The sequence below is a fragment of the Monopterus albus genome, unplaced genomic scaffold (genome assembly GCF_001952655.1).
Source record: "Monopterus albus unplaced genomic scaffold, M_albus_1.0 scaffold62.1, whole genome shotgun sequence".
Classification (NCBI taxonomy): Eukaryota; Metazoa; Chordata; class Actinopteri; order Synbranchiformes; family Synbranchidae; genus Monopterus; species Monopterus albus.
The window spans coordinates 2,965,450-2,992,302 of NW_018127942.1; the positions used below are offsets into that span (position 1 = coordinate 2,965,450).

Consider the following 26,853-nt stretch of genomic DNA (forward strand, 5'->3'; position numbering starts at 1 on the left):
GTACATTCATGTGTCCCTCTTGATATCTGGCCTGGCAAGTAGATTTCCACTACATAGTCTTCCACTAACTGCCTGTCCAGAAATATGCTGATATTCAGGTTCTTTGCACTCCCAAGTAAAGCATGACCTATAGGCCTATGGCTGCAGGGCACATGGTTGTGTTCAGTTACACTAAATAGCCTCTGACGTGACATCTAGATGATATATGGCTGACACCCTGCTGCAGCTTCATATTATTACTTGTGTAAGGAGATACCTTGTGACTGGTCTTAATAACCGATACCATAACTGCGGCACCAAGCTGATGTATTGATTGGGTAAAATTAAAAATATCAACAATGAACAGTAAAGTCCCCCTCATGTTATCAAGCAATTTCTGAAATATTCTCTGACAACAGTGTCTCCCATTATATGTTGATTCAATCAAATAACAGTTTGACTTTCTAAGCACTTCACACATCCTCTAGCCTCAGGTATGATCCTGGTCCTGTCCAGACCCACCCAACTTAAGGAAACAGCCCACAGCGATATAAAGCCTCTAGACATTGAATCATAGGCACATTAAAACCCTTCGGTCCATCATCGCTAATGATGTGGTATTATTATTAAGACATCCTGTACGTATGGTAAACACTGTGTAGGCGCTTTATACAAATAAAAATGTATCTGTGGACACATTCGCTCACAGACACACTGTTCATGCAGAGGTAGAACACATATCAATACTTATGCTTTTTTTGCACAAAGTCACTTTAGTTTAGTTTTGATCTGCTTGTTAACTTTACAAATAAATAAAATAAGACTAGCAAATCCAGCTCTTCCTTTATCTTGCATTTGTGCTTCTCAGTTCATTGAGGCCACAGTTCAACAAGCAGCGTGTATCACGTGAAAGAACAGGTAGGACAAGATTCAGGCCCAGCAGATAACCCAGCTTTTCAGCATCCCACTGTACTTGCTCTAATAATCACTTCAGCATAGCAAAGACTCCTGGACAAGTGAACTCATCATTAAACATTTGCCAGCATTTGCACATATCTGAACTTAGGTTGTTGTTTGACACTTGCAAACTAACAGGTCAGTGGTGATTAAAAGGATAGCCAACACCTGTCATTAAAAGCTTCAAGGCAAGTGCAGATGCATCCTGGAGGCATATGAACACAGCTTCAGCTCTGACAAAGAAATTAAGAAATTTAAAGCTAATCTGTGACAACTAATTATCTGTCTAATTATGCAAGTATCTAGCACCACAGTCTGAAAAAATTGCTGACTGCACAGCAGGTGCTCTTAGGGTTTGTGTAACTAATGTGGGAAAAATGTCAAACAAAGTGACCCATGGCTGGAAGGAGAGAAGCAAATGTTTAACAGTTAGGCCCAATTTGTATAAGTTCCCTAAAGACAAATGAAAATATGCCAAAACGTTGCAATTATATGTCATAAACCATCCAGGTAAATGATAAACACACACACACACATGCCTGGGGTAAAACTGTATTTTGCACAGTCAAAAATGTATTGTGGGAGATCAGTTCCCCCACATTAATTAACTGACAGAAAGCAGACAGAGCTGTGGCAGCAGAGAGAATAAGCTCGGATCATTATACCTCTGGATCGATATTTGCCATCTGCTTAAAATCTGCTGAGGATACTTTCTCAATTAAAAAACAAAAACATTGGTTAGAGCAAACATTTAGATTTCAGATTGTTCATTGGTTTCGAAATTACCGTAATTATTTCAACAGCAAGCTCGACATGGAGAAAAGTCAAGTGAGATGAGAAAGAGGCGAAGTGAATGGGATAAATGATTAGTCTCAATGTTGAATGTGTCGGGTGGGACAGAATTTGCGCCTTTTTCAACACAAAACAGATTGGCCAAAGATTACATCATAAACCTCTGCAATGAATTACTCAGATTAGGCCTCTATGAAATTGGATTTAGACAAAGCAGAGCGTAGGGAGATGAAGGTTAGATTGATATAACTGACTGGAAACTGGATTATGAGATTTTTTTTTAAATCATATGCTCAAATAAATTCCTACCTCAGATTTAATCTGCGCAATTTACATGTAATCACAATTTGTGGGCGCAACTCTGAAAGCTTCAAACAAGTTATGACCGTTTTTTTTAACATACCGGCCTTAATAAAAGTTTGTTGTTAATTTGTTTTATGTTATCTTTCTTTTGTACGTGTGTGTGTGTGTGCGCGCGCGCATGTGGATGCGTGCGTGTGTGTGTGTGTGTGCGTGTGTGTGATTGCAAGTTTAACATATTTTCGTGCATCACATTGTTGAAATGTTTTTATATTGTTGTCTTACAGTAAGCGACAGGCCTGCGTGTACCAAGAAAAACAGTTAAGACTGAATGAATGTGAAAGTGTGTGTGCGTGAGAGACAGGGAGAGAGAGGGGGGTGGGGGGGGAAGAGACGACAGAAAGCGAGAGGGAGGCCATTTAAATTAAAAATACATTTAAATTTCTATACAAATCACCTTGTGCGTTTTTTTCTGAATAAATAACTGCATCTGGAAATCACTGACTGAAAGGCTTGACAAAGAAAACAAGTTTAAACATTACAACATGTTGCAATATGTTGAGGAAAACGCTAAACTGTATCTGATGAAACGCTGACTTAGGCTAATAGCTCATACACGCGCAACGCACGTGCGTGCACATTCAATAACACACAGACACACACTCACACACACTTTTCCAGATAGTCCTATAGCTGTCCTAAGATCATCTCTCGCAGTAAATTCATATGAAGCTGCAAAAGGTGCATTTGAAATATCACTGAATTGTGATCATAAATCTTAAAGGTGTAAAAACAACTATTATGAAGCAACGCAATTACTCAAATCCAGTGTAAAAGTATGCGTAAAGAAACAACAATATGTTTTTGATCTTTGTGCAAGTGTTTTCACATGGTAAATTTATTAGGTCGTTAGCTTTCCTATTCGCCAGTTTCAAAGGCAAAACAATACATGGGCAAGATGTCAACCTGTTTCCAAAAATTGCCTTTATTTTGGCCTAAAAATCACAACTTATAATAAAAATGATAAACTACAAATAATTCTAATCACTAAACGTAATTACAGGCTATGAGGCGAGAAGAACTGGGAATTAAACTCACCTTGTATTGTTTCCCTGTGTGTCAACGATAAGTGCTGCGGGTTCACCTGCTTGCGGCGGGACATTGCCCCGGCATTTACTCTGGCATCGCCCGGTGAACGGCACTTGGAGTCGGCTTGAACCGTGGTGTCGGTCCTCTCTGGGTCGCAGGTGACCAACTTTCCCTTCTCCTAATCCCTCTGCCTTTCACTGTCTTCAGCTGCAACTTTGATATGCGTTCGAAAGTCGGACAGGAGCGCAATAAAGATGGAAGACCAGTTTGTCCACTGTGTCCTGCAGTGTCTTCTGAGGGAGTTAACACCTGGGTTGAGGAAGCCAAGAATTTTAGAAATCAATTGGCTACTAGCGGCCGATGAGTTGATATGGGTGCAGGAAGGTGATGTTTGGCAATGCACCTTTTGCAGACAAAAATCCTGGACTGCCCACCTCTGCAGCGACCGTTGTGACAGATGAAGTACGCGGCACTCCACCGGTGATGGGTATTGGATCTTACTTGGCTGCTTTCCCTTTACTAAATGTTGATGATATGATTATATTACCTGGGGTCAAATGGCTGGTGTTTAGTCTAGGATTCCCTACAGTCCTTCCATTTCAGCAGTGGTGCGCTAAAATGACCCTTTGGCACCGGCTCCTCCTGCGCGTTTTGGCATTAGTGCGCGGAACGGCAACTCTTGGCTCCGGTGGTAGTAGCCTCGTTGACTGAGAGAGAGAATACAGAGAGAGAGAAAGAGAGAGAGAGAGAGCAGACGGGCAGACAAGACACCTCCTCCTTCTCGTCCAACAAGCAGGTCCAATGTTTCCCAGTTTCATATAGTGTCGAGGCTACTTCTTGTTGACTCACACGATGAAAGAGGCTCTGCCTGGGAGGAACCCGCTATTGTGTGCGCGCGCGCAGACTAAATACAGTCTGTGTTTTGTGCGCGTGTTTGGGTGCGTGTGGTTGGGGTTTACCTTCACTCAGTAGAATGGGATTCAAGTTCAAGTGCGTCTGTGACGTTTGCGCGTCAGACACTACAGACACAAGGCGGCGGACAACACGCGGACACTGGGGGCAGCTAGCGGCGGCTGCCAGCGATGGGCTCCATTCACAAAGTAATTACCACTCATCAATGGTTAATTAAATGATATGTTCATGCTGTCTGCGTGTTAAAGGAGTGTTGATTTACCACTCAAAATCTTGAACATCCACATCACAGTGATCTTTTCCTATATACTTTAAGCATTTCACGGATTATTACAACTTTTATTCTTTTGTCTAATGCCATCTGAAATGTAGCCAAATCAGCCGTTGTTTTATAATGGCTGTCACATTAGGACCACCCACCACTAAACCACACTAAATAAATAATCTGGGTTCAAAGGTCACGTTTAATTTAGTTCATTAACACGTGTATATTCAAAGCTATGTAAATGACCGAAGAACGCTACTGCGCATGATCAGTATAAAAACAAAGCACACCTATTTCCTCACATTAAATCAGAGGGCAGAAAACAGAATGCTGCGTCGCTGTTGTTGAGATAATTTAAAAACGTTGTGAAGCAACAGTACCCTCTGTTGGCACAGTCAGGGGATATTCCAAACCTTAACACAGTATTACTACACTTTGTTCTTATTTTTAGAATGAGGCCTCCATAATTTGCCATTATGCAATTCAGAATCTAAGAGAGTCCTTGAAGAGCAGGTCAGGTTCACTCAGAGGCAATTAATGGCACTAATGGGTGATCACTGTGCACATAATTCAGGATATTCATTTTGATCAGTATATGCACAGAGTGGTACATTGTACAGGCTGCAGCTCAGATAACATACTCAAGTTTCTTTTTTAAACCTCACGTTCAATACAAATACAGACTATGCTGTGCTGTGATTTGGTTGAAGCACACTGTTGAATAAAAATAAAAGCCTAATACAGCCATTTAAAGTTGACACTATTTCCTCATAGATCAGCATGAAGTGTGCAGCTATAGCAATACATTTTATAGTCTGCCATTAATAAAACATGGTGGGCAATTTTAAGAGCATTAGAAGTTTGATTGCTTCAGGGCAGGCCTAGGGGACTTTCAGGACAGTAATTATTTATATAAATGAAATGTCATCTCAGCTCTGGCTCAAGTAGACATAACCTCAGCAGACCCCACATGGAAACACTACAGCACAACAGCTATCTTTCACAGATAGGCTGGAGCATGTTGTCAAGCATATTGCTTTGACTGAAGAGCATAAATTTGGTATGTGATATTACATGAAATGGCTTCTTATTCGCATTGGGCCAAGAGAGCAACAGCAGCCGTGGACACATTGGATGCTGAAAGGAAACATTATCCTGAGTTCACACACACTCTCTTGCCATCCCTTCTGGCTGCGAGCAGTTCCTTAATCCTTACCCTTGGGTTTGTCAATTATACATCAATGTCTCCATTATAGCTTGTATCTGCTGGCTCCGGGCAAAGGCAGCTTGATCTAGGTTGCACAGGGCCAACATACAACAAATACCCCGTTTGTGGACACAGGAAAGATTTTAAGACCAAAGCGATGCCACAAAGGGGAACATGCATCTCGCGTGGTAATTGGCATCACTGAATGGGAGATACCTGAACACACTGCAGGGCATTGCCTACACAACAGATAACAAAAAGCATTATGCTGACATTTGAGCTCTTTTCCAAAAATGACACAAGCTTTAAAGAGATTCCAAGCATGTATAATTTATGGTAAAACATAAAAATGAGCCCAAGGACAAAGTTTAAGCTGACCTTTTAAACATCTGACTATATTCCATTTTTCATGTCTCTACCATTTGTTTACAAAAATTACATCAATATCTTCAGACAGACCAACATATATGAAAGAAAAGTGCACATACTGCAGGTTTTAAGAACAAAAAAAGGTGTTCTTGAGGTTTAAACAGGTCAAAGAAGCCATTTTGATGTGTTTAACCACATCATGACAGGACTGACATAAACAATGAAACGTCCACTCTAGGACAGCTCATGGTTATACGAATATTGCTCTGGGATTTTGCTTATAGTCTGTGCTTCATTATGCAATGTTTAATATTAATAAAGAAAGTACTAGTATATATTATTCATAAGATGATTTACTGTGGTTAATGTGTGTGTGGACTTGAGTGAGAGATTGAGATGCTCCCTTGGAATAGGCAATGCAACTAAGGCTCTTACTTTTCTACAGGACACATTGTGACAGAGTTAGGTAATTGTCAGAGCATGGAAGAATATATAATACATGCAGATTCCAAATTTAAATTTGGACATACTGTAGTAAATGTTTCAATGCTGGTCTTGAAGAGAGGCTGGAAGGGGCGTGCACAGGGCACAGGACGTGTCTTGTAGTCTACTCATACTCTGCAATATTTAAAACAATTTTAGGTCATATTAATTCAAAGGTATAAAAATATCTTAACTGATAATATTTTTCTTAATTGACATTATTAAAACCATGTTTATATAATGTTGTTCTGCAAAGACTGCTACTCCAGTAGATTTATGCATTTCAGAGTCTACATGTTTTTAAATAATGATTTTCACTTAACATAAAAGCTCAAGTCATGGTCACAACTGATTTTAACTCATCACTTGTAACTCATAAAACAAGACACGATTGGCCAGGATTCATTTTAGGTTAAACTCTAACAACAGTCAAATGAATCAGATGTCTTTAATTTCACCCATGAAAATGTACATTTTAAGATAATAGACAAAAACCTGAGGCATTATTTCTGTCCTCCTCTTACTTATATTTCCAGCATCATGCACTGTGATGTTCAAAAATTAGTAAAAAAGCCTGATTTCATTTGTCACATTATTATTATATTTCCAAATTAAAATTGGTTTATATTCTTTAACCAAAGACAAAGAGTATATGCTTTCTATGTACAGAAAAATACCGAAAAATTGTTTGACTAGTATTTTAATATGTCCATCTCTCGCTTCAATCACTCTTACTTGTGTTTTTGATACCTTGAATACCAGAAGTGGATGTTGATAATAAATAAATAAATATTATTTTAGGGCAATAAATATATATGCGTAGGACTATGTGCTTAAATGATGTGGGTGCAACACGGCCCTACAGCCAGAGCTCATACCCACACTGTCTTTTTGAAGAGTCTATGATACAAAATCCAGGATGAAGTGACCATTTAAACTAGTATTATAAAGTATCTGTTCTGTGTAAATGTTGTTTGTTTGTTTGTGTTTTTTATTTGCCTTTTGAAACCTTGCTCAGGTGAATTCTTTTCATAGATCCAGTACAGATTTTTCTAGTGAATCACCTGGTGAAATCAGATTGCATGTGTCAAAAGTCCAGGTCTGGCTGTCCAAGTTCACAATTAATTCTTTGTCTCCCTCTAGTGGACATAATAATTATTAAAATAGCATCATCTTGATCATACTTATCATACGCGTATATCTTGTTTGGGGTTTTAGAGTAGCTAGAAATAAAACTGAAGTAGAGAACAAATTGATTTGGAAAAGGACGTGTCAAACAAAAGTCTAACCATAACCAGAGCGCACGTGTACCGTCTATCTTGCGTAATGACGTCTGCCAACGTTTTCTGACGTAACTACTTCATAATGGCGGTGCCCTTTTCATAATGGGGACTGTAGTTGATCATTTAGCCGACTTATTGTGAATAATTGCGGATTATTCTTACAGCTGTCTGTTGTGTGTTATTTGCTTCGACGGCTACATGTTAAAGGTAAGGGCCGTATTTCATTTAGAAGAAGGTCGACGATAACTGGGATGAATTCTCAGTACTTTTGACAGGTTGCGGTGTTCCGGGAGCAAGTTTTCTAATGTTAGCTGGGATTAGCTACCCGCGGTGTGCGAAGACAAAGTGCCAACTTTGACTGCCTTTGGTTCGAAATAATTTTTAACCTGCTGTATATTTAAGCGACATTACTCGCATACATTTTGGTTCATACATTTTCGTCTAATGTCCTTGCATAGCTGGTTATTTAGGTCAACGAAGCTAAGTTAGCTTCACTTTAAGTTATCGTTAGCACAGATAAGTGATTGTTAGCAATGAGCTAACAGTTCATAATGCTAATTCCGAGTAAAGTGTCTTCATTTCCATTGACATCCTTATGAGTTTATTATGTCGTATAATTGCTTAGCTAACGTTTTATGCATAACTACAAGCTTAATGTTAGCCGCAGTTTATCAGTGAACGGGTGAGGAGCTGCTATGCCCAAACACGTTCCTATCAGAACAATGATTCCCTCGTGTTGCTTTCCTGTTTGTTGGATTCAAACTAAACATTAAGCTTAGTAACATCTACAAAAACTATTCATGAGGACAATGCTTCTTTGCGATCCCTCTAGAGCTGCCTGCTAATAGTCGAGGAACCTATCAGATGACTGATACTCTTATAGTCGAACATTTGTTTTTATTTTATTATATGTATACAATGTATTTTCAGCCAGTATGCATTACAATAGAAGGCAGCACTAGCTGGGTAGTTTGTCGTCCTCTTCTCATTTTGGTGTGCCAAGCAGCAATTTGCTCAGTACTTCCCCCAGTGGTCGGGGGAATACGCACTTCAAGGGTGACGCTGTATCAGGAGATCAAAGATTTTTGTTGTCAGTTCACTATATGTGCAGGACATACAGAAAATAGAAATATCGTTTCTCTCTCACCTAGTATTGAATGCCATACCATTTAGGAAACTAACACAATAAAAGTAGAGTAAAAATAGACTAAAAAGAATAAGAAAACTAAGTCACAGTGATTAGGATAAAAACTAAATAATACAGCCTAATAGGCTATGACTCAGACCATGTACAATCAGTGACAGTAGTGCAAATAATAGTAAGAACATTGCCAGATGGTTGAGATTGAGATGCACACGGACAGTAGTGCAAATGATCAACAGCAGCAGATATGACGGTAAAAACGGTCAGCAGCAGATTTACATATACTATAATAAGACCCAAAACAGCAGAGGTAGTCTTTTTATGTTCTGTGGTGGGTCACAGTCCAGGAGCAGGGGCCGGGGCCAGAGGGTGGGAGGTAATAGACAGCATTCAGCATCTTCACAGCCTGGTGAATGAAGCTGATTAAGTCTGGTGGCATGGGCCTGAAGACTCCGATACCTTCTCCCTGAAGGCAGGAGTCTGAAGTGGGAGTATGCGGGGTGGAAGGTGTCATCAGCAATGCTGATGGCTCTGCAGGTGTTAATGGTATGTTGGATGTACATTAAGGTCGGATCTATTTAACAAATTGCAGAGTGAGGAGAAAAAGACAACAAAACCCACTTGAACAAGCCACATAAAGGTGGGATTTATAATTTATTAGAAGTGTTTTGAAACATCGCGGTCTACGTTGATGAGAAAATACTTTAACGGTCGTTGTTGCTGATTTTGCATAGCCTAATGTTAGTCCGGTGTTGCACCCAAATCTGTGACCCATCAGATTTTGTGACAATGGGTGCTGTTGCACATTTTTATCTTTTTTTTTTTTTTTTGCATTGTTTTTGCAACATGCATTCATACGGACAGGACTAGGTAGCTAACAAAAATGAGCGGCGAATTGCCCTTATACTTACAAGGGCAGTTCGTGAAATCATTCAACATTTCAGTGAGGAATTGTAAATAAGAGGAATCATTGGGCAGTGCAAGCTCACACAGTAAAACACACAAACAACGTGCAGTGTGGTTAACTGACGGGAGGTGCTCAAACTTGTTGGTAAACTAGGCTATAACAACATCTCAGAAGAAAGCATAGCCTATAAGAGCATTGTTTCAACAGAAATACAAGTGTGCTTCTTGCCTCCTTGTTCTGACAAATCCATATGGCAGATTAACATCGTCAGTTTAAATAGGTCCCAGTTTAACTGTTGCATCAGATGTCTTTTATAGTTTTTTTTTTTTTTTTAAGGCTCAAATATGTTTCTTTCACTCTTGTATTTAAATACTAATGTTAGTGTGGTCGAAATCATCAATAAAATTCATACCAATTGATTTTCTGACAGTCCAGGATATATGTATGTGTATGTATATATGTTAAAAAAATAAAGAAAAACAACAAATAGTTGAATTGTCGCATTGAAGAGCTGACTGACAGTTGACTGACAAAATCCTTAGTCAGGTACAGCCCTTAATCTCTCCTCGTTCTGTATTTCTCACAGTGTGGGCTAGAAGAAATGGCTTCATCCTGCACATATTGTTGCTATGTATGAAAATGGCTAGAGTGCTTAACATTAAATTCTTAAGTAAAAGTAGCAACTTTGCAACTCAGGTTGTAGAGTTGTTAAAGTATGAATATACCCACATTTATATTCCACATTTATATTGTGTAAGAAGATTCTGACAGCCAGAGTAGCTATAACACCCCTAATAATCTGCTGGTTGGACATTGGTGTTGTATAGGGAGTTTTCCAACACTTTTAGTATGCTGAGGAAGTTAGTTATGCTCTATAACCCTAGTTGCTGGTGAGAAAGATTGCACATAACTCTACCCTTTCCGCCTTCTTAGCAGTCCAGTGCAGCGGGTCCATCTGCTATTGCGTCTCCTCAGCCAATGAAGGAGTCCAAGGAGAACCTGTCAGTGACTGGCCAAGCAGCTCTGGACCACATCAAGCCATGCTGGTACTGGGACAAGAAGGATTTAGCCCACACCCCATCTCAGTCTGAGGGTCTGGACCCTGGCACAGAGGCCCGGTATCGGCGGGAGGGAGCCCGCTTCATATTTGATGTGGGGACCCGACTTGGCCTGTATCCATGATCCATTTGGCTCTGTTTGTCCCTGATGAAAACTAAAGAATTTATACAGCTAGAGTGCTGTGTCCCAATGAGCACAGGCTTCTTCTACTTTTACTGTACCTTTTGTAGGAGAATTGTTGAGTTTCTTGTAAAGACCTGCATGTGAATTGTTTACAGGAGACAACACAGAGTTATTGTATGTATTGACCACAGATGTCCAGTCAAAGAGAAATTTCCTTGTTAGTTTATTTGACATACAGTAGCTGATAATAACTGAAAAACATGACAGATGTGCAAATAACTAAATGGTTTCTGTAATATCCTTGACTGTCATCAGACATTATGACACACTAGCAACTGGCATTATATATTTCCACCGCTTCTACATGTTTCACTCCTTCAAGCAGTTTCCCCGATATGTAAGTTCAGTGGATTGTTAACTTTGTTCATTTTTTCATAAAGAGTCCCAAATGTGTTGGATTGAAATGTTGCAACCTGTTTCTCAACAGGTGACAGGTGCATGCTGTCTTTTTCTGGCTGGGAAAGTGGAGGAAACCCCAAAGAAGTGTAAAGACATCATCAAAACAGCCCGCAGCTTATTGAATGATGTGCAGTTTGCCCAGTTTGGAGATGACCCGAAGGTGCAGTTTGTTTTTACTTCACCCTTTTCTCGTTAGACAACACTGGATGTTATAATATAATTGTGCCTTACGATCTCAGTCAGGGAATTTCTTCACCGAGTTCAGAAAAGAAAATAGTCGTCTTAACTTAAAGTCCATTGTAAAACAGTATTGCCAATGCTCTGACTTAATATCCTGTAACTCTAGAAAGAACAAACAGAAGCAAACATGCTACAGCCTAATTGCTGTTAATCTTCTGTAACAAGCAGCCATACAGTAGTAATCTTTTGTTGCAGGATTTTGCCTTATGACTGACTGCTTTCAGTGTGATTTGTTTGTTTTTTTTGTTGTTTTTTTGTTTTTTAAATCTAAGAGTGAGTCGTTCCATTAGGTACAGCCTGTGACATAGGCAGATCTCCCTGTAAGTAAGCTCATGAAGGTTTTAATCAGCACAAAATTCTGGGTAAAAAGAACAAAAGACTGATTTTTTTTTTTTTTTTTTTTTCCCCACCAAACTGGAAATGGATATTTGGTATGAAATTGAACTGCACAGTAAGTTCTTATTTAAGTCTGTGCAAGTTATACTGTATGTTCAAACCAACTAATAATTTGCAATTTGATTAGTTTTGATCAAGACTGAGTTTGAAAAAATCTTGGTTCAGCTGTGAAAAACAGTTTTTCTCCATTTTAGCCTGCTGTTTTTCCCAGGTTGGAGTAGAGAGGAGTCATTATGGCTGAAAGTATATTATATAGACATATTTTCCCTTAAAATCTTAACAGGTATAACATTAGTGACATTGCTACAGTCTTGATCATATACCATAGTTTATGATCAGAAGGCCAGAATGGACCAGAGTCCCGAGCCTTTGGAAAACAGACTTTATAGGTGGTGAGTAAACCTTAAATCATCCTTCCTGGGTTTTGTTTCAACAGGAAGAGGTGATGGTGTTGGAGAGAATCTTGCTCCAGACTATCAAATTTGACCTGCAGGTGGAGCATCCCTACATGTTCCTGCTGCGCTATGTCAAGCAGCTCAAAGGTGAGAGTGAGTGTGACATCGCATCAAGAGATCTGATATATTGTGGTGCTGGGAACCAGTTAAGCATACATAGCATATGTTTTTTTCTTATTGTTATAGGAGAGAAGAATAAAGTGTGCAAGGTGCTACAAATGGCTTGGACCTTTGTCAATGACAGGTGAGCGGCTGGCATGTAAACAGTTCTGAAGTGCATTTGAATTATTTAATATTTATAACTAAATAATGTGCAGGGCTATTTGTGAAAGAGGCCTTACAGTATGAGAAGTGTTTATGCAACTCAGCCCCCACCCACCAGGTAATATCTTTTAAGGTTCCAAATCTTCAGCTCTGACTCCAACCATATTGCTCATGTCCCTTCCAGCTTGTGCACAATGCTGTCTCTGCAGTGGGAGCCAGAGATCATAGCCGTGGCTGTCATGTACTTGGCCGGCCGCCTCTGTAAGTTTGACATCCAGGAGTGGACTACCAAGCAGTCATCACGTCGCTGGTGGGAGCAGTTTGTCCAGGATGTCCCAGTTGAGCTGCTTGAAGGTACTCGACATAAAGCCATCACACTTCATGCCTTTGCCACCACATTTGTCTAATCATTGTCCATAACTTTTCAGGCTGGTCTCAACAAAAATCTGTCTTTGTCTTCCAGACATTTGCCACCAGATATTGGACCTGTACTCCCAGGGAAACAAGCCCATCCCTCAGCAAATGCAAGAGAAGGAGCGGGCACCTGCTCCTCTGACCCCTGCTCCTCCGATTCCACAGGGACAACCTCCAGCCGCCAACCCTCCTCCTCCTCCACCAAAGAAGACTTCCCCTCAGGGTGGCAGCCCCGCACGCCAGCTCAAGCGCTCACATGTGAGTACAGGCTTGAATTGCATTGTTGATTGCTTTAATGCTATGACTGGTACAAAGTCCCTTGCTCTCTTAGATTACATTTCTCTATTTGTTTATTTAAAATGTCCATTAGATCCTGCAGCTTGTGTATGTGATTGTGGTGCTCAACATAATCTGAGTGGGAACTGAACATTTGCATTCCTGTTTCTATATTTCAGGCATCACCAAAAGATGAACCAAAGGCTCCAGGTAAGATTTGACATAAACCTCAGGCTAAATTCTGCTCATTTGGGTTTTAAAGCACTTCAAATCTCATACGAAGTACCTCCAAGAGAAGTTAGCTAATTACCATCAATTATGAAAAGATGACTAGGATTTTGAAGCAAAGTTCCTTAAAAAAAGCTTTTCCATTTTTTGACTGGTTTGTTAAATTTACAGAACAAGTTGGACTAAAGATTCCGCGACTGGAGAGCCCCATGCCCCCTCTGCCTACATCACAGCCTCCCCCAGGTAATGTTTGTTTGTTGTGTCCTGTCTTCTGGTTTTAGAGTTGGGGTAAAGCATACAGTATTGTTCAAAATAATAGCAGTACAATGTGACTAACCAGAATAATCCAGGTTTTTAGTATATTTTTTATTGCTACATGGCAAACAAGTTACCAGTAGGTGCAGTAGATTCTCAGAAAGCAAACAAGACCCAGCATTCATGATATGCACGCTCTTAAGGCTGTGCAATTGGGCAATTAGTTGAAAGGGGTGTGTTCAAAAAAATAGCAGTGTCTGCCGTTGACTGTACAAACACAAAACTATGTTGTACAAACGTTTTTGTTTCTAGGATTTAGCAATCCTGTGAATCACTAAACTAATATTTAGTTGTATGACCACAGTTTGTTATAACTGCTTCACATCTGTGTGGCATGGAGTCAACCAACTTGTGGCACCTTTCAGCTGTTATTCCACTCCATGATTCTTTAACAACATTCCACAATTCATTTACATTTCTTGGTTTTGCTTCAGAAACAGCATTTTTGATATCACCCCACAAGTTCTCGATTGGATTAAGGTCCGGGGATTGGGCTGGCCACTCCATAACATTAATTTTGTTGGTTTGGAACCAAGACTTTGCTCGTTTACTAGTGTGTTTGGGGTCATTGTCTTGTTGAAACAACCATTTCAAGGGCATGTCCTCTTCAGCATAAGGCAACATGACCTCTTCAAGTATTTTGACATATGCAAACTGATCCATGATCCCTGGTATGCGATAAATAGGCCCAACACCATAGTAGGAGAAACATGCCCATATCATGATGCTTGCACCACCATGCTTCACTGTCTTCACTGTGTACTGTGGCTTGAATTCAGAGTTTGGGGGTCGTCTCACAAACTGTCTGTGGCCCTTGGACCCAAAAAGAACAATTTTACTCTCATCAGTCCACAAAATGTTCCTCCATTTCTCTTTAGGCCAGTTGATGTGTTCTTTGGCAAATTGTAACCTCTTCTGCACGTGCCTTTTTTTTAACAGAGGGACTTTGCGGGGGATTCTTGAAAATAGATTAGCTTCACACAGACGTCTTCTAACTGTCACAGTACTTACAGGTAACTCCAGACTGTCTTTGATCATCCTGGAGCTGATCATTGGCTGGGCCTTTGCCATTCTGGTTATTCTTCGATCCATTTTGATGGTTGTCTTCCGTTTTCTTCCACGTCTCTCTGGTTTTGCTCTCCATTTTAAGGCATTGGAGATCATTTTAGCTGAACAGCCTATAATTTTTTGCACCTCTTTATAGGTTTTCCCCTCTCCAATCAACTTTTTAATCAAAGTACGCTGTTCTTCTGAACAATGTCTTGAACGACCCATTTTCCTCAGGCTTTCAAATGCATGTTCAACAAGTGCTGGCTTCATCCTTAAATAGGGGCCACCTGATTCACACCTGTTATTTCACAAAATTGATGACCTCACTGATTGAATGCCACACTGCTATTTTTTTAACACACCCCTTTCAACTAATTGCCCAATTGCACAGCCTTAAGAGCGTGCATATCATGAATGCTGGGTCTTGTTTGCTTTCTGAGAATCTACTGCACCTACTGGTAACTTGTTTGCCATGTAGCAATAAAAAATATACTAAAAACCTGGATTATTCTGGTTAGTCACATTGTACTGCTATTATTGTGAGCAATACTGTAGGTTGTGCTGCTTGTTGTGTGAGTGGTGTTGTTTTACCTGGATTGTTAGTTGCACAAATCATACATGACTGACAATATTTCTGAGCATAGGTAGAGAACCCTTTTGTGAACCAGTGCTGTGTTATGATGCCTAATATTCCCCCTTTGGACACATGGTCAAGACTATCTGGGCCACACAGCATGCATTTGGCCTGTGTGCACTACCACATAGGTGCATAATGAGCAGCCAGGACTCAGGTATAGAAACCAACCCGGTGTCTTTAAGTCCTTGCAGTGTACTTGCATAACCAGCATCTCGTCTGGATATAATTTTTTCCTATCACATGCTTGATCATTACCAGGCTCAACAGTGCTTGAGTAGGATAATGAGACCTCCTATGTGGCTGAAGCCAGGCAGTCTTGGTCTAGCTATCTGGGAATAGAAAGGATATTTGAGTTCATGCTGGAATCAGTAGCTTTGTGGAAGATGATGGCTGATTTGTAACCAGTTGTTTCTCTTTGCTGTTTGTCTGTCTCTAGACCGTAAAGCTCCAGTTCCAGCCCCAGCCCCTCCCATGGAAGCAGAACCAGGAAGTGAAACTGCTCCCCCACCCCCAAATGCTCCACCTCCCCACCAGCCCCCTCCTCTACCCCATCGCCCTCCTCCACCTCCACCATCCAACTACATCATGTCCACCACCAGCTCCTACATGTCTGGGGAAGGCTACCAGAGTCTACAATCCATGATGAAGACAGAGGGCCCTTCTTATGCCCCCATGCCACCTAACTACGCACCGCCAATGCCACCATATCACCCCCATGTCTATCCACCGCCTGCAGCACCACCTCCAGGCCCTCCACCTCCTCCTTCCAACTACCCACCGCCCACCTATCCACCTCCAGGTTACAACAGCTACCCTCCACCACCGCCTCCACGCATGCCACCAGGCCACGTACCTCCTCCAGGGATAGGTCTTCCACCTGCTGGCTACCCTCCTCCACCCCCTGTGCCCCCAGCACAGTCACAGGTGCCCCTGCCCCCTCCACCTGGCATGCCCTTGAACCGTGGTGGGTGGATGAGATGAGTGTGTGCTAACGGTCTATGAACTGCGGCTGTGCTTATTCACAAGTGGGGACAGAAAGCACTGGAGAGGGAGGACAACCAGGAACTTGTGTACGGTGTGTTCATACATAAGGATGCAAAGTAGTTGGCAGAATCTGGCCTCCCATCAGTCTGCAGTTCTGGTGGTGTGTCGAGCATGTAATTTATATGCTCCGTTCTGACTGGAGTGTTATTTTTTTCTATGACATATCTGCTGGCAGTGAACTGTTTCTACGTTTGTTTGTTTGTTTTATTCCAGTAACTCATTGAAGACATGTCATAGGACCAGGAAGTTGGAGACAGCATGGGTGAACGTTTCTCCCATTTTGATTAAAATCCCTTCACATAGTGAAGTTGGTGTATTGACGAACTTTGTGCTTCAGTTTCCACTGGAATCAGAATGATCACAATTGGCTCTTAACCTGACTGCCACTCACGCTGTATCAAGATATTCTCAGCTTTCCCCTGTAAGTGTAGCTGGGCGCTTCTTGAATGTGTGAAGCCCAGCAGGGGATGCAGGGCCACAAAGCCAGGTCTCATTAATGTTGAAGGGAAACCATCGCTGCTCCTGCTTTTCGAATCCATATGTGTGAACAAGCTGTTGGTACAGACAAAGAAACTTTGAAGGAGCTTTTTCATGTCCAGTGCTATAAACAGGAGTAGGGTTGTGAATGAAGGCTTATCAGCAGATAGACTTGAGTGGAAAAGTGAGGTCTGGACAATATTATGAGAACCACAAATGGTGCTGCAAGAATCCTGAAATATTTTGAAGTAACTAACTTAAACATGTAGAGGATGGTATTAAGTCTGGCAAGTTTTAAGATCTTGTAACAAACCCTGTCTGCTCCCTGTTTCTGTTTTGAGCATGTACCAGCAAATATCAGATCCGTAACATACGTTTTCTCATTCATTTGAAATCTACAATTTTATTTCAGCTCTGAGTGGATCAAAGGCTTAGTCTTATATTTCCTTTTATATTCTCTCACCCTGATCTTGTTTTGGTTTTCCTGACTTTCCATTCACCCAGTGTTGCTCCTTTCTCCACATTCCTAGTGTGACACAGCACAATAAGATCCTGAGATGGCTGCTCATGCAGTAGTCAAATATTAAGATTCAGTGATAGCTACATGCTGTACATTCAAACATGTTCATAAACCTACATTGTTTAATGCTGCAAATTTTGTCTATTGTTACGTGGAAACTCATTTTGCATGATGTTTCTGCTAACAGTAAATGCTTTGTTCCATTTGATCACTGTTCATATGTCCTCTTCCATTATTACTAGTGAATCTGCACTGCAGACAGTAATACATGAACTACAGAAGTGAAGCCCTTGTCTGACACTGGACAGTCAAAGCTGTGGTTGTACATATCTGATCTTTTTATGTAGACTTTTTTGAGTTTCTATCCATATGTGCCTTAGTCAGACTAATCTTTTCTGTATCCTGCACATAGCTATGGTTTTGTGTCTGGCACTGGACAATAAAGAGCATTTTTTCCTACTTTAAACAGAAGTGTGATTTCATTTAAGGTGTATTACAACTGGATTCACAGCATACAGCAGTGGTCAGCCTTTTTGTCTAACATACCTCCACAGCCTTGTCAGGTAAACATCAGCACCCTTTATGTTCTGAATGGATTAGATGCTGTTTAACACTTAATTAGAAGTGGATACTGTTAAAGTGCTTTCATATACTTCACTCAATAGTTTTCTGTTACAGTGACAAAGGATTATCTTATCTTACATAACCAGCATACAACAATTTATCAATTCCTTTCACCTATTTCCAACCGTTTACTTTTTTTTTTCTATAGGTTACCAATCAGTTTTACTTCGGGCGAGCACAATGTCACAACAGTTCGTAATTACTTTTAGCTATTTCAGTTTTTCCATCCCTTAATCCGAATTGTCGCCTTTTTATCTATTGCTATCAGCTTTTTGGAGTTTTTATCCATTACTTTTAGCTAGCAAGTTCAACTACTCTGCTCACTTGCTAACTATTTTTCATACACACATTTGCAGTCAGTGTTAGCAAGTTAAAATTGACTCAGGCTGATGGGAAGCTCGCTGGTTTATATTGAGCTTATTTAAGATGACATTCAATTTGCAATTCTAATAGTGTGGATGCTGAGTCGGCACAATAGCTCTGTGGTAACACCACTGACTTTGGTACGGCAGGTTGGAGTTCAGTCTGTGTGACTGCAATAACCGTCAGCTCTTACCAACACTTCAGCTTTCTTCCACCTTCGGCCTTTCCTGTTCTAATCCAGTGTGTTTTATTTGTTGTTGCGGCGCATCTCTAAAAGATCAACAGTGCCAAGATTGAGTTATGCTTCTTTCTTTTCAAGCATAACACTCAATATACTGCAACCCCCCCTAGGGACTACAGTATATCCAGTGATAGAGTGGGCAGCGAGAGAGAGGTTCACTGACTGTACTGCACTTCAAAGAGACTGGAGAATGATGAAAGTAAACTCAAAATAAACCAAAGTTTGACATTGTCTGGCTGCTGGAGAAAGATTTTATATTGCGAAAATGTTCAGTGGTACATTTGCTGTTTGCTGAAAGGAAAACTACTGTAGCTGTTTACTTATAGCCATTATGGGTAGCTCATAGCGAGGGATTGTATTAGTATGGAAATACCTAAACACTTGGTGTTGGTTGACAAGTGAGAACAGTTCATATTTAATGCCTTTTATGGAAACCCAGAGTGTTCCATAATAAATAAAAACATTGAAATTAATAATCATATGAATAAATTGTGTAACATTTATACTTACAAGGGCAATTCGTGAAATCATTCAAGTAATATTAAAACTTAAGTCCATCCATCCATCCATCCATCTTCGTCTGCTTTATCCAAAACCAGGTCGCGGGGCAGTAGTCCGAGCAGAGCCTCCCAGACTTCCCTCTCCCCACACACCTCCTCTAGCTCCTCAGGAAGAACCCCAAGGCGTTCCCAGGCCAGCCAGGAGACATAGTCTCTCCAGCCTGTCAGTGGGTGGAGTACATAAGGCTGCAAGCCAATAGCATTTAAGGAAGGACAGACGGTGAACATGTCCATCCAGTGCTGCAGCTGAGGGCCTCTGGCGTACATGAAGGGCCCTAACACTAGCACTCCCAGTAGGACTGGAGGCTCTGGGAGAAAGATATATGAATATCACTGTGTCAGTGTTTCAGATCTTATTTGCAGCAATATTTTGGGGGGTGAAAGGTGAGGTGAAAGTTTACCCACCCATGCTTTTTACTCTATGTACAATAAAACTTATACGAGTAAAAAAGCCAGTCAGAGTAATTAATCAAAACATCATGACTTTGTGGCTAAGTGAAACTAGCATGGTGGCAACATGGAGAAAGGTACCTGTAATTACTGGTGTCATGGGGGCGGCTCAGGAGGATCCCCGGTTTGTCCAGTCAATGTGCGAGAGCTTGAGAGTGCGAATAGGTGAATGGCCAAGTAGTGTGAAAGCCAGCATAAAGCACAGAAATACGCTAAACAAGTATAAGATGAACACATATAGAGAACTCCATTTTAGAGAACTCTGCCTTCTTTGTCACCTTTCTCTGTGTTGCCACCATACTGGTTTCAGGAGGCTCCACATTTCAGGCTTCACTTAGCCACAGAGTCATGATGTTTTGATTTAATTACTCTGACTGGCTTTTTTACTTGTGTGAATCCTGAAACTAGCAAGCTGGCAGCACATAGATATACTGGCAGCACATAAATATATACAGTGCCTTGCGAAAGTATTCGGCCCCCTTGAACTTTGCGACCTTTTGCCACATTTCAGGCTTCAAACATAAAGATATAAAACTGTAATTTTTTGTGAAGAATCAACAACAAGTGGGACACAATCATGAAGTGGAACGAAATTTATTGGATATTTCAAACGTTTTTAACAAATAAAAAACTGAAAAATTGGCCGTGCAAAATTATTCAGCCCCCTTAAGTTAATACTTTGTAGCGCCACCTTTTGCTGCGATTACAGCTGTAAGTCACTTGGGGTATGTCTCTATCAGTTTTGCACATCAAGAGACTGAAATTTTTGCCCATTCCGCCTTGCAAAACAGCTCGAGCTCAGTGAGGTTGGATAGAGAGCGTTTGTGAACAGCAGTTTTCAGTTCTTCCCACAGATTCTCGATTGGATTCAGGTCTGGACTTTGACTTGGCCATTCTAACACCTGGATATGTTTATTTGTGAACCATTCCAATGTAGATTTTGCTTTATGTTTTGGATCATTGTCTTGTTGGAAGACAAATCTCCGTCCCAGTCTCAGGTCTTTTGCAGACACCATCAGGTTTCCTTCCAGAATGGTCCTGTATTTGGCTCCATCCATCTTCCCATCAATTTTAACCATCTTCCCTGTCCCTGCTGAAGAAAAGCAGGCCCAAACCAGGATGCTGCCACCACCATGTTTGACAGTGGGGATGGTGTGTTCAAGGTGATGAGCTGTGTTGCTTTTACGCCAAACATAACATTTTGCATTGTTGCCAAAAAGTTCGATTTTGGTTTCATCTGACCAGAGCACCTTCTTCCACATGTTTGGTGCGTCTCCCAGGTGGCTTGTGGCAAACTTTAAACGACACTTTTTATGGATATCTTTAAGAAATGGCTTTCTTCTTGCCACTCTTCCATAAAGGCCAGATTTGTGCAGTATACGACTGATTGTTGTCCTATGGACAGAGTCTCCCACCTCAGCTGTAGATCTCTGCAGTTCATCCAGAGTGATCATGGGCCTCTTGGCTGCATCTCTGATCAGTCTTCTCCTTGTATGAGCTGAAAGTTTAGAGGGACGGCCAGGTCTTGGTAGATTTGCAGTGGTCTGATACTCCTTCCATTTCAATATTATCGCTTGCACAGTGCTCCTTGGGATGTTTAAAGCTTGGGAAATCTTTTTGTATCCAAATCCGGCTTTAAACTTCTCCACAACAGTATCTCGGACCTGCCTGGTGTGTTCCTTGTTCTTCATGATGCTCTCTGCGCTTTAAACAGACCTCTGAGACTATCACAGTGCAGGTGCATTTATACGGAGACTTGATTACACACAGGTGGATTCTATTTATCATCATTAGTCATTTAGGTCAACATTGGATCATTCAGAGATCCTCACTGAACTTCTGGAGAGAGTTTGCTGCACTGAAAGTAAAGGGGCTGAATAATTTTGCACGCCCAATTATTCAGTTTTTTATTTGTTAAAAAAGTTTGAAATATCCAATAAATTTCGTTCCACTTCATGATTGTGTCCCACTTGTTGTTGATTCTTCACAAAAAATTACAGTTTTATATCTTTATGTTTGAAGCCTGAAATGTGGCAAAAGGTCGCAAAGTTCAAGGGGGCCGAATACTTTCGCAAGGCACTGTATATAATATATAGGCATATTGCACATAGAGTAAAAAGTATAGGTAGACTTACCCTGAGTAACCTAACCTGAATGAGCTTTCACCTCACCTTACAGGTCTCACCTTACTGCTGTCTTCATCTATGCCTTTCTCCAATGTGGCTCCGTGTTCATTTCAGGAGTCACCCCACTAAGCCACGGCCTGTCCTTATCAGCCGTTTACAGCCTAGAAAAAGTTTTTGTGAATTTTCTGATCTTCAATTGAATAATGACCCTGGCTCCCCCTTGCCGTAGCATTAGTGTTGTACCTCACTAGGTAGTTAGCATTAAAGGTCTTACCCAAGGAGGGAGAACTGAACCCCAGTCCCACTGTACCATAGTCAGTGGTGTTAACCACCAAGGTATGCTACCCGTTCGATAGGCACACATTTAGTCATAATTACGAGATCTGGAAATCAGGATCTTGTAATAGGCTAGAATATATTGGTTGCTATGCAGGAAGACATTCATTCCATAGTCACATGAGACTGAGATTGCACGGGGATCTAAATCACACTCACAAAATGATTCATCATGCACTGACGGGGAACAGAACCCTGAACTGTCGTACCAACGGCAGTGGTGTTAACCACCGGGGTATCCACCTGCTGTATAGGCACAATGGAAAGGGGGTGAGGCTCACCTTTTAATTGCTTAAAACAGAAACATTAAAATTAACATGGTACCGCACAGTCACACAGTAAGACACACACAGACAGCAACAGAGTAACACACACACACACACACACACACACACAAAATAGAAAACACCAAAAAATACACAGTCAAAGCAATAGTGCCCCATAGTAACACACACAGAGGTTGGTCTGCCTGCAAAATATATCTGTCAGATGTCAGTAAAAATGATTTATTCTTTAGAACTTTAAGCCATTTAATTTCTACCTCTCACTTTGAGATTAAGCCTTCCACTGTTTTAGGAATGCTCGCAAGCTCTCACCTTCTTCAGATAATGAGGTTCAATTCCCAACTTCAGTTTTTCATTTCATCTTCAGTAATTATTCAGCATCGCATCTCAGCCTTCAGCTATTTCAGTAATGGATTTCAACAATTTCAGCATTTTCAGGGCAATCAGCATCCACATACATTTTCTTCAGGAAATGCATTTGTCTAGTTGGCTCTTAATTTTCCTCAACATTAAGCAAATCATACCTTTTAATTATAGCTGATTGGAAATCACTGATGTACAAAACTTCACAGGAAGTCATGTGTGGTTTTACATCCAGTTCTGTTCCAACAGAGGGCAGTCTAACTCATCCAATGAAGAAAACATGCCTGTAAACAGCCATCCAAAAAATACAGCACCTTACAGGGTCATTAACAAACTTTATTTACTCCCATTTTTTCCACCTAAAAGTGGCCTCTTACATGTTTTCTTTTCACCTGCCAAATATTATCAGTGAATTCCATGAAAGGAAGATACAGCCAAACTAAATTACTACAGGAATTGACATGTAGGCTGAAGATTCTAGGATTCTGTTCTATGGTTTTAATATATAGGCAGAAAAAAGAAACACTATAGATGTTAAAAAAAAAAGACAGGGTTCCAAACCAAAACCACCATGCAGAACAAAATGTGGCACATCTCAAACTAAATGCCATGTATAAAGTATTCAAAATTATATCATGGCTTCAAAATAGTTCCTAGAAAAAAAGGACACTTTTCAAAAATCATACTTTGATTAATTTTTTGAGCCATTATTTGAGAGAACAGAGGTGCATGGCAAGCAGCCTCAGAAATGTTCTAATTTGGAACAAAGAACACCAGAGATGGGAGAGCCTGAGTGGCCAGTCACTAAACTGATCCAAATAAATTAGCACTGCTCAGTTACTGACAGCACTCCCACCTCTGACACATGGCAATAAATACTTTGACAAACAATGTTTGTTCATTCTGACATCAAGAATACTCATTTTAAATGTTAGTTTCAGGAGACATCTAAGGGAAGACATCTCATATTCTAAGAAAAAAAAAAACAACTTAAAGAAACATGCACTGCATAAATGCACCTGCTAAATCCACATCAAAAAGAAAAGGTCTGACATTTCTCATACACTTAGATATAAAGTGATTTATCAAAAACAATCCAAACTGAATTTAGGGTTAAAATCTTCTTACTGTTAATGGGACGACAATTTTTGTATGGATTTAGCAAGTGTCTTCAGCAGTCTTCAACCGTGTTGTAACCAGGGTTCGGTAGAGAAAAAGAGGATTTACAGGAAGATGCTACAGCTGCAAGAGAACCATTCAGTCTCACACATGCACGCTGGCACACACTCGCAGTCGCAGACGGGCAGAGGTAAAGCTGTAGCCCTCCCAACCTGAGAAAATGATTGTCAAGCATGCACACAGCATACAGCTTTTGTTAATTTCATCTTATTGAGATGATCTGATTCAAAATGGCCTTGATATATTTTCAGAGGTTACAGAGAAGCAATTCTTCTAGAAAAGAATGAAAAAACAAACAAACAATCATAAAACTAGTTAAGTTTATGACCAAAAGCAAACCCTGTTTAAGGTCCGGTTGTGTGTACTTCTCAAACTAAATAACTGATCACATGGCCACGCTAGAATACAAAATAGATAAAGGTAAAATCAACAATAAAAATGAAGTAGTGCTATGGTTTATACATAATATACACATGTTAACAGTGATCTCTAGACTTGTCTTATGAGCAAAAGGCGCTAGGTCACAGTGGGTTTCACTATCACTTTAGAATGCTAATGCTAGTTATACTTGTTGACCACTAGGGTGTGATACATGTGACAGGAGCTGGGGTGTCTATTGGAGGTACTGTCAAAACTTATCTGAAGATACTGCCACACTGTTGCCATCACATCACAGCAACACGTGAAGAGATTCCTGCCCCTGCAGCCTTGTCGCTCCTGTGCTTGAAACCATGTCATGTCGCTGGCTTAATGTAGCACTGCTCTACAAAGGACTAAAATCTAAAAGTGGTGTGTGTGTGTGTGTGTGTGTGCGTGCGTGCGCAGCTGTTTACAGAGAGAGATCAATGTGTAACCAAAACCTCCAAATCAATGAAGAAAAGTGGAGAATCAGTGAAACTAGCTGCCAGTTGTTGACATAAGCTCTGAGAAATGAAACCATTCTGCACACGTAAAGTTGTACATCTGAAAAACAAACTAACGGGTCCATTTTGTAGCTACCTTAGCCAGTCTTAAGACAGTGTCTATTGAAGGAATACTGGCTGCTGCAGGCAGTAGGGAGCCTGGCATGATGGGTTGTGTAGGCGCAGGTAGTAAAGGTGTTTCCAGGTGAGTGTAGGTACGGCAAGATCCTGATCTTTCTCTCTCTCTGTCTTTCACTGGTTGCCACGCTACAGCGGCCCTTTGAACTGGTTTCCAGAGAGGTGCTGTCTGACGGACAGCTTTGATCCTGCTGCGTCACCCAGCTTTCTCCACACCACCTGCAAACAGAAGCGAAAAGAGGACTTGAGCGGGAAAGAGGAAGAGCAAGACAGACACAGAGGCACAGACTGAAAGAGTGAGACTATGCAGAAGCAAAAAGACTTTCTTCTTCAAGTGTGAAAACTTCAAATGCTCACAGTCTGACTTGGAACTGCAAAGACAGCACACACACACACATTACAGTAAAGTATCTCTGGGTGCTGAGATGTCTGAGCCCTGAGATCTCTGAGCCAGGGAGTGCGATGGGCTCCCTGGGGGTCCCATGTGGCATTACAGAGGTACTACTGTAGTGCTCCTCACAACCCTGGCCTGTTACATACCTCCGCAGTACCCAGACAGCCCAGCTCTCATTCTCTCACTAATCAGCAGACCTTTTTTATCCCAGAACAGCAAAAGATGGAGGGGAAATGATGGGGAGGGTGGAGAAGAGGGTGAGGCTGCAGCACAGGAGGAGTGCTCTTTTTACCCTGCCACTCCAGTTTAATTGCTGTGACAGCTCAACTACAAGCTTCTACTGTACCTAGGGCTTCTAGTTTCAGGTTGACTTTGGCACAAAGACAAGGGGAGTGAGGAGGGTGGGGAAAGAGAAAGAGAATAAAGGGAAAGCGAAAGGGAACGCTGTGCCCAGGACACTACTGCAAGTGTCAGTCCAAGGCAAATGAGTCTAAATGAGGTTTCCTCATTAGCGGAAGCAGCTCAATCACTGACCTGATTTGCACCCAGGACAACAGACAACAAACAAGTACATCAATGGCATAAGGTTCCTCTGTTTACAGCAGGGCCAGGCAGTTCAGGTGGAGGATACCATCTTAGACAGTGAATTGGTATCTTCCAGCTTCTGACTGACTGAACACACCTGATCCAGCTAATCAGCAGTGGGTTGGGCAGGGCAGTGGCATTCGGGGACCAGAACTGCCCACGCCTGATAACAGACATGTTTTACTGCTTTGTCTTGATTATGTTCAGCATTAGTGCTAAACTAGTGACTGATTAACTGTAGATGATTACACCTCATGCTGTTCTACCTTCTCATAAGAAATGCATTCTCATGCAATACATACCAAGGTCCTCCGATGCTTATTACCACATACTGTGTAAACAGCTCCAAGCAGTGTGCTCAGAAGTAATAGGAAAGGAAGTCAGGAGAGGAGGGCAGGTGTTGCACTTACGTTGCACATTTCCCGCACGATGGCCTTCTCTTTCTCACTGAGATCATCCTCATAGTCCTCAGGAACCTGCTTGTCCAAGTTCTCGTGGACCTCCAGCACCTGATGGCAAATATATTAATAAGCGGGTGTATTTCTAAGCAGTCATATGACCATGACCCCACCATAATTAGATTCATGGTTAAGTGTTAGGTTAGTAATTTTACAGCAAAAACAAACTTTAAAGCTCCTTTATCTGGCATATTCACTAACAGCAA

The 26,853-nt window shown here is 41.1% G+C and overlaps 3 protein-coding genes across 7 annotated transcripts in view; 1 reads left to right on the forward strand and 2 right to left on the reverse strand.

Moving 5' to 3' along the window:
* bcl11bb (BCL11 transcription factor B b) overlaps positions 1 to 4,170 on the reverse strand; it is a 31,455-nt gene extending 27,285 nt beyond the window's left edge. For all 3 annotated transcript variants that reach the window (XM_020603831.1, XM_020603832.1, XM_020603830.1), the window contains exon 1: positions 3,127 to 4,170. In XM_020603831.1, the coding sequence (XP_020459487.1) occupies positions 3,127 to 3,190 (64 nt within the window). In that variant the 5' untranslated portion in view covers positions 3,191 to 4,170. The remainder of the gene's footprint in view (positions 1 to 3,126) is intronic.
* A 3,536-nt stretch (positions 4,171 to 7,706) lies between these two features.
* Positions 7,707 to 18,110, forward strand: ccnk (cyclin K). 2 transcript variants are annotated; one of them, XM_020603825.1, is made up of 11 exons: positions 7,707 to 7,843; positions 10,621 to 10,859; positions 11,185 to 11,266; positions 11,357 to 11,488; positions 12,401 to 12,506; positions 12,606 to 12,663; positions 12,868 to 13,037; positions 13,147 to 13,355; positions 13,553 to 13,583; positions 13,773 to 13,844; positions 16,040 to 18,110. In XM_020603825.1, exons 1-11 carry the CDS (start codon positions 7,835 to 7,837, stop codon positions 16,582 to 16,584), a joined length of 1,653 nt encoding a protein of 550 aa, XP_020459481.1. In that variant the 5' UTR covers positions 7,707 to 7,834; the 3' UTR covers positions 16,585 to 18,110. The 2 variants fall into 2 exon arrangements, with proteins under 2 accessions (XP_020459481.1, XP_020459482.1); XM_020603826.1 differs by having other exon boundaries at positions 10,624 to 10,859.
* Positions 18,111 to 23,306: 5,196 nt separating this feature from the next.
* LOC109962171 (coiled-coil domain-containing protein 85C-A-like) overlaps positions 23,307 to 26,853 on the reverse strand; it is a 43,596-nt gene continuing 40,049 nt past the window's right edge. For both annotated transcript variants that reach the window (XM_020603644.1, XM_020603643.1), the window contains 2 exons: positions 26,600 to 26,698; positions 23,307 to 25,429 (listed from right to left, as the gene is read on the reverse strand). In XM_020603644.1, coding sequence (XP_020459300.1) covers positions 25,340 to 25,429; positions 26,600 to 26,698 — 189 coding nt within the window. In that variant the 3' untranslated portion in view covers positions 23,307 to 25,339. The remainder of the gene's footprint in view (positions 25,430 to 26,599; positions 26,699 to 26,853) is intronic.

What these genes read in the sequence shown, in the direction of transcription:
- ccnk (XM_020603825.1), top strand. An exon ending in TCAAGCAGTTTCCCCGATAT is followed by an intron (nt 11,267 to 11,356) that starts GTAAGTTCAGTG and finishes GTTTCTCAACAG; the next exon opens with GTGACAGGTGCATGCTGTCT. An exon ending in TGGACCTTTGTCAATGACAG is followed by an intron (nt 12,664 to 12,867) that starts GTGAGCGGCTGG and finishes TGTCCCTTCCAG; the next exon opens with CTTGTGCACAATGCTGTCTC.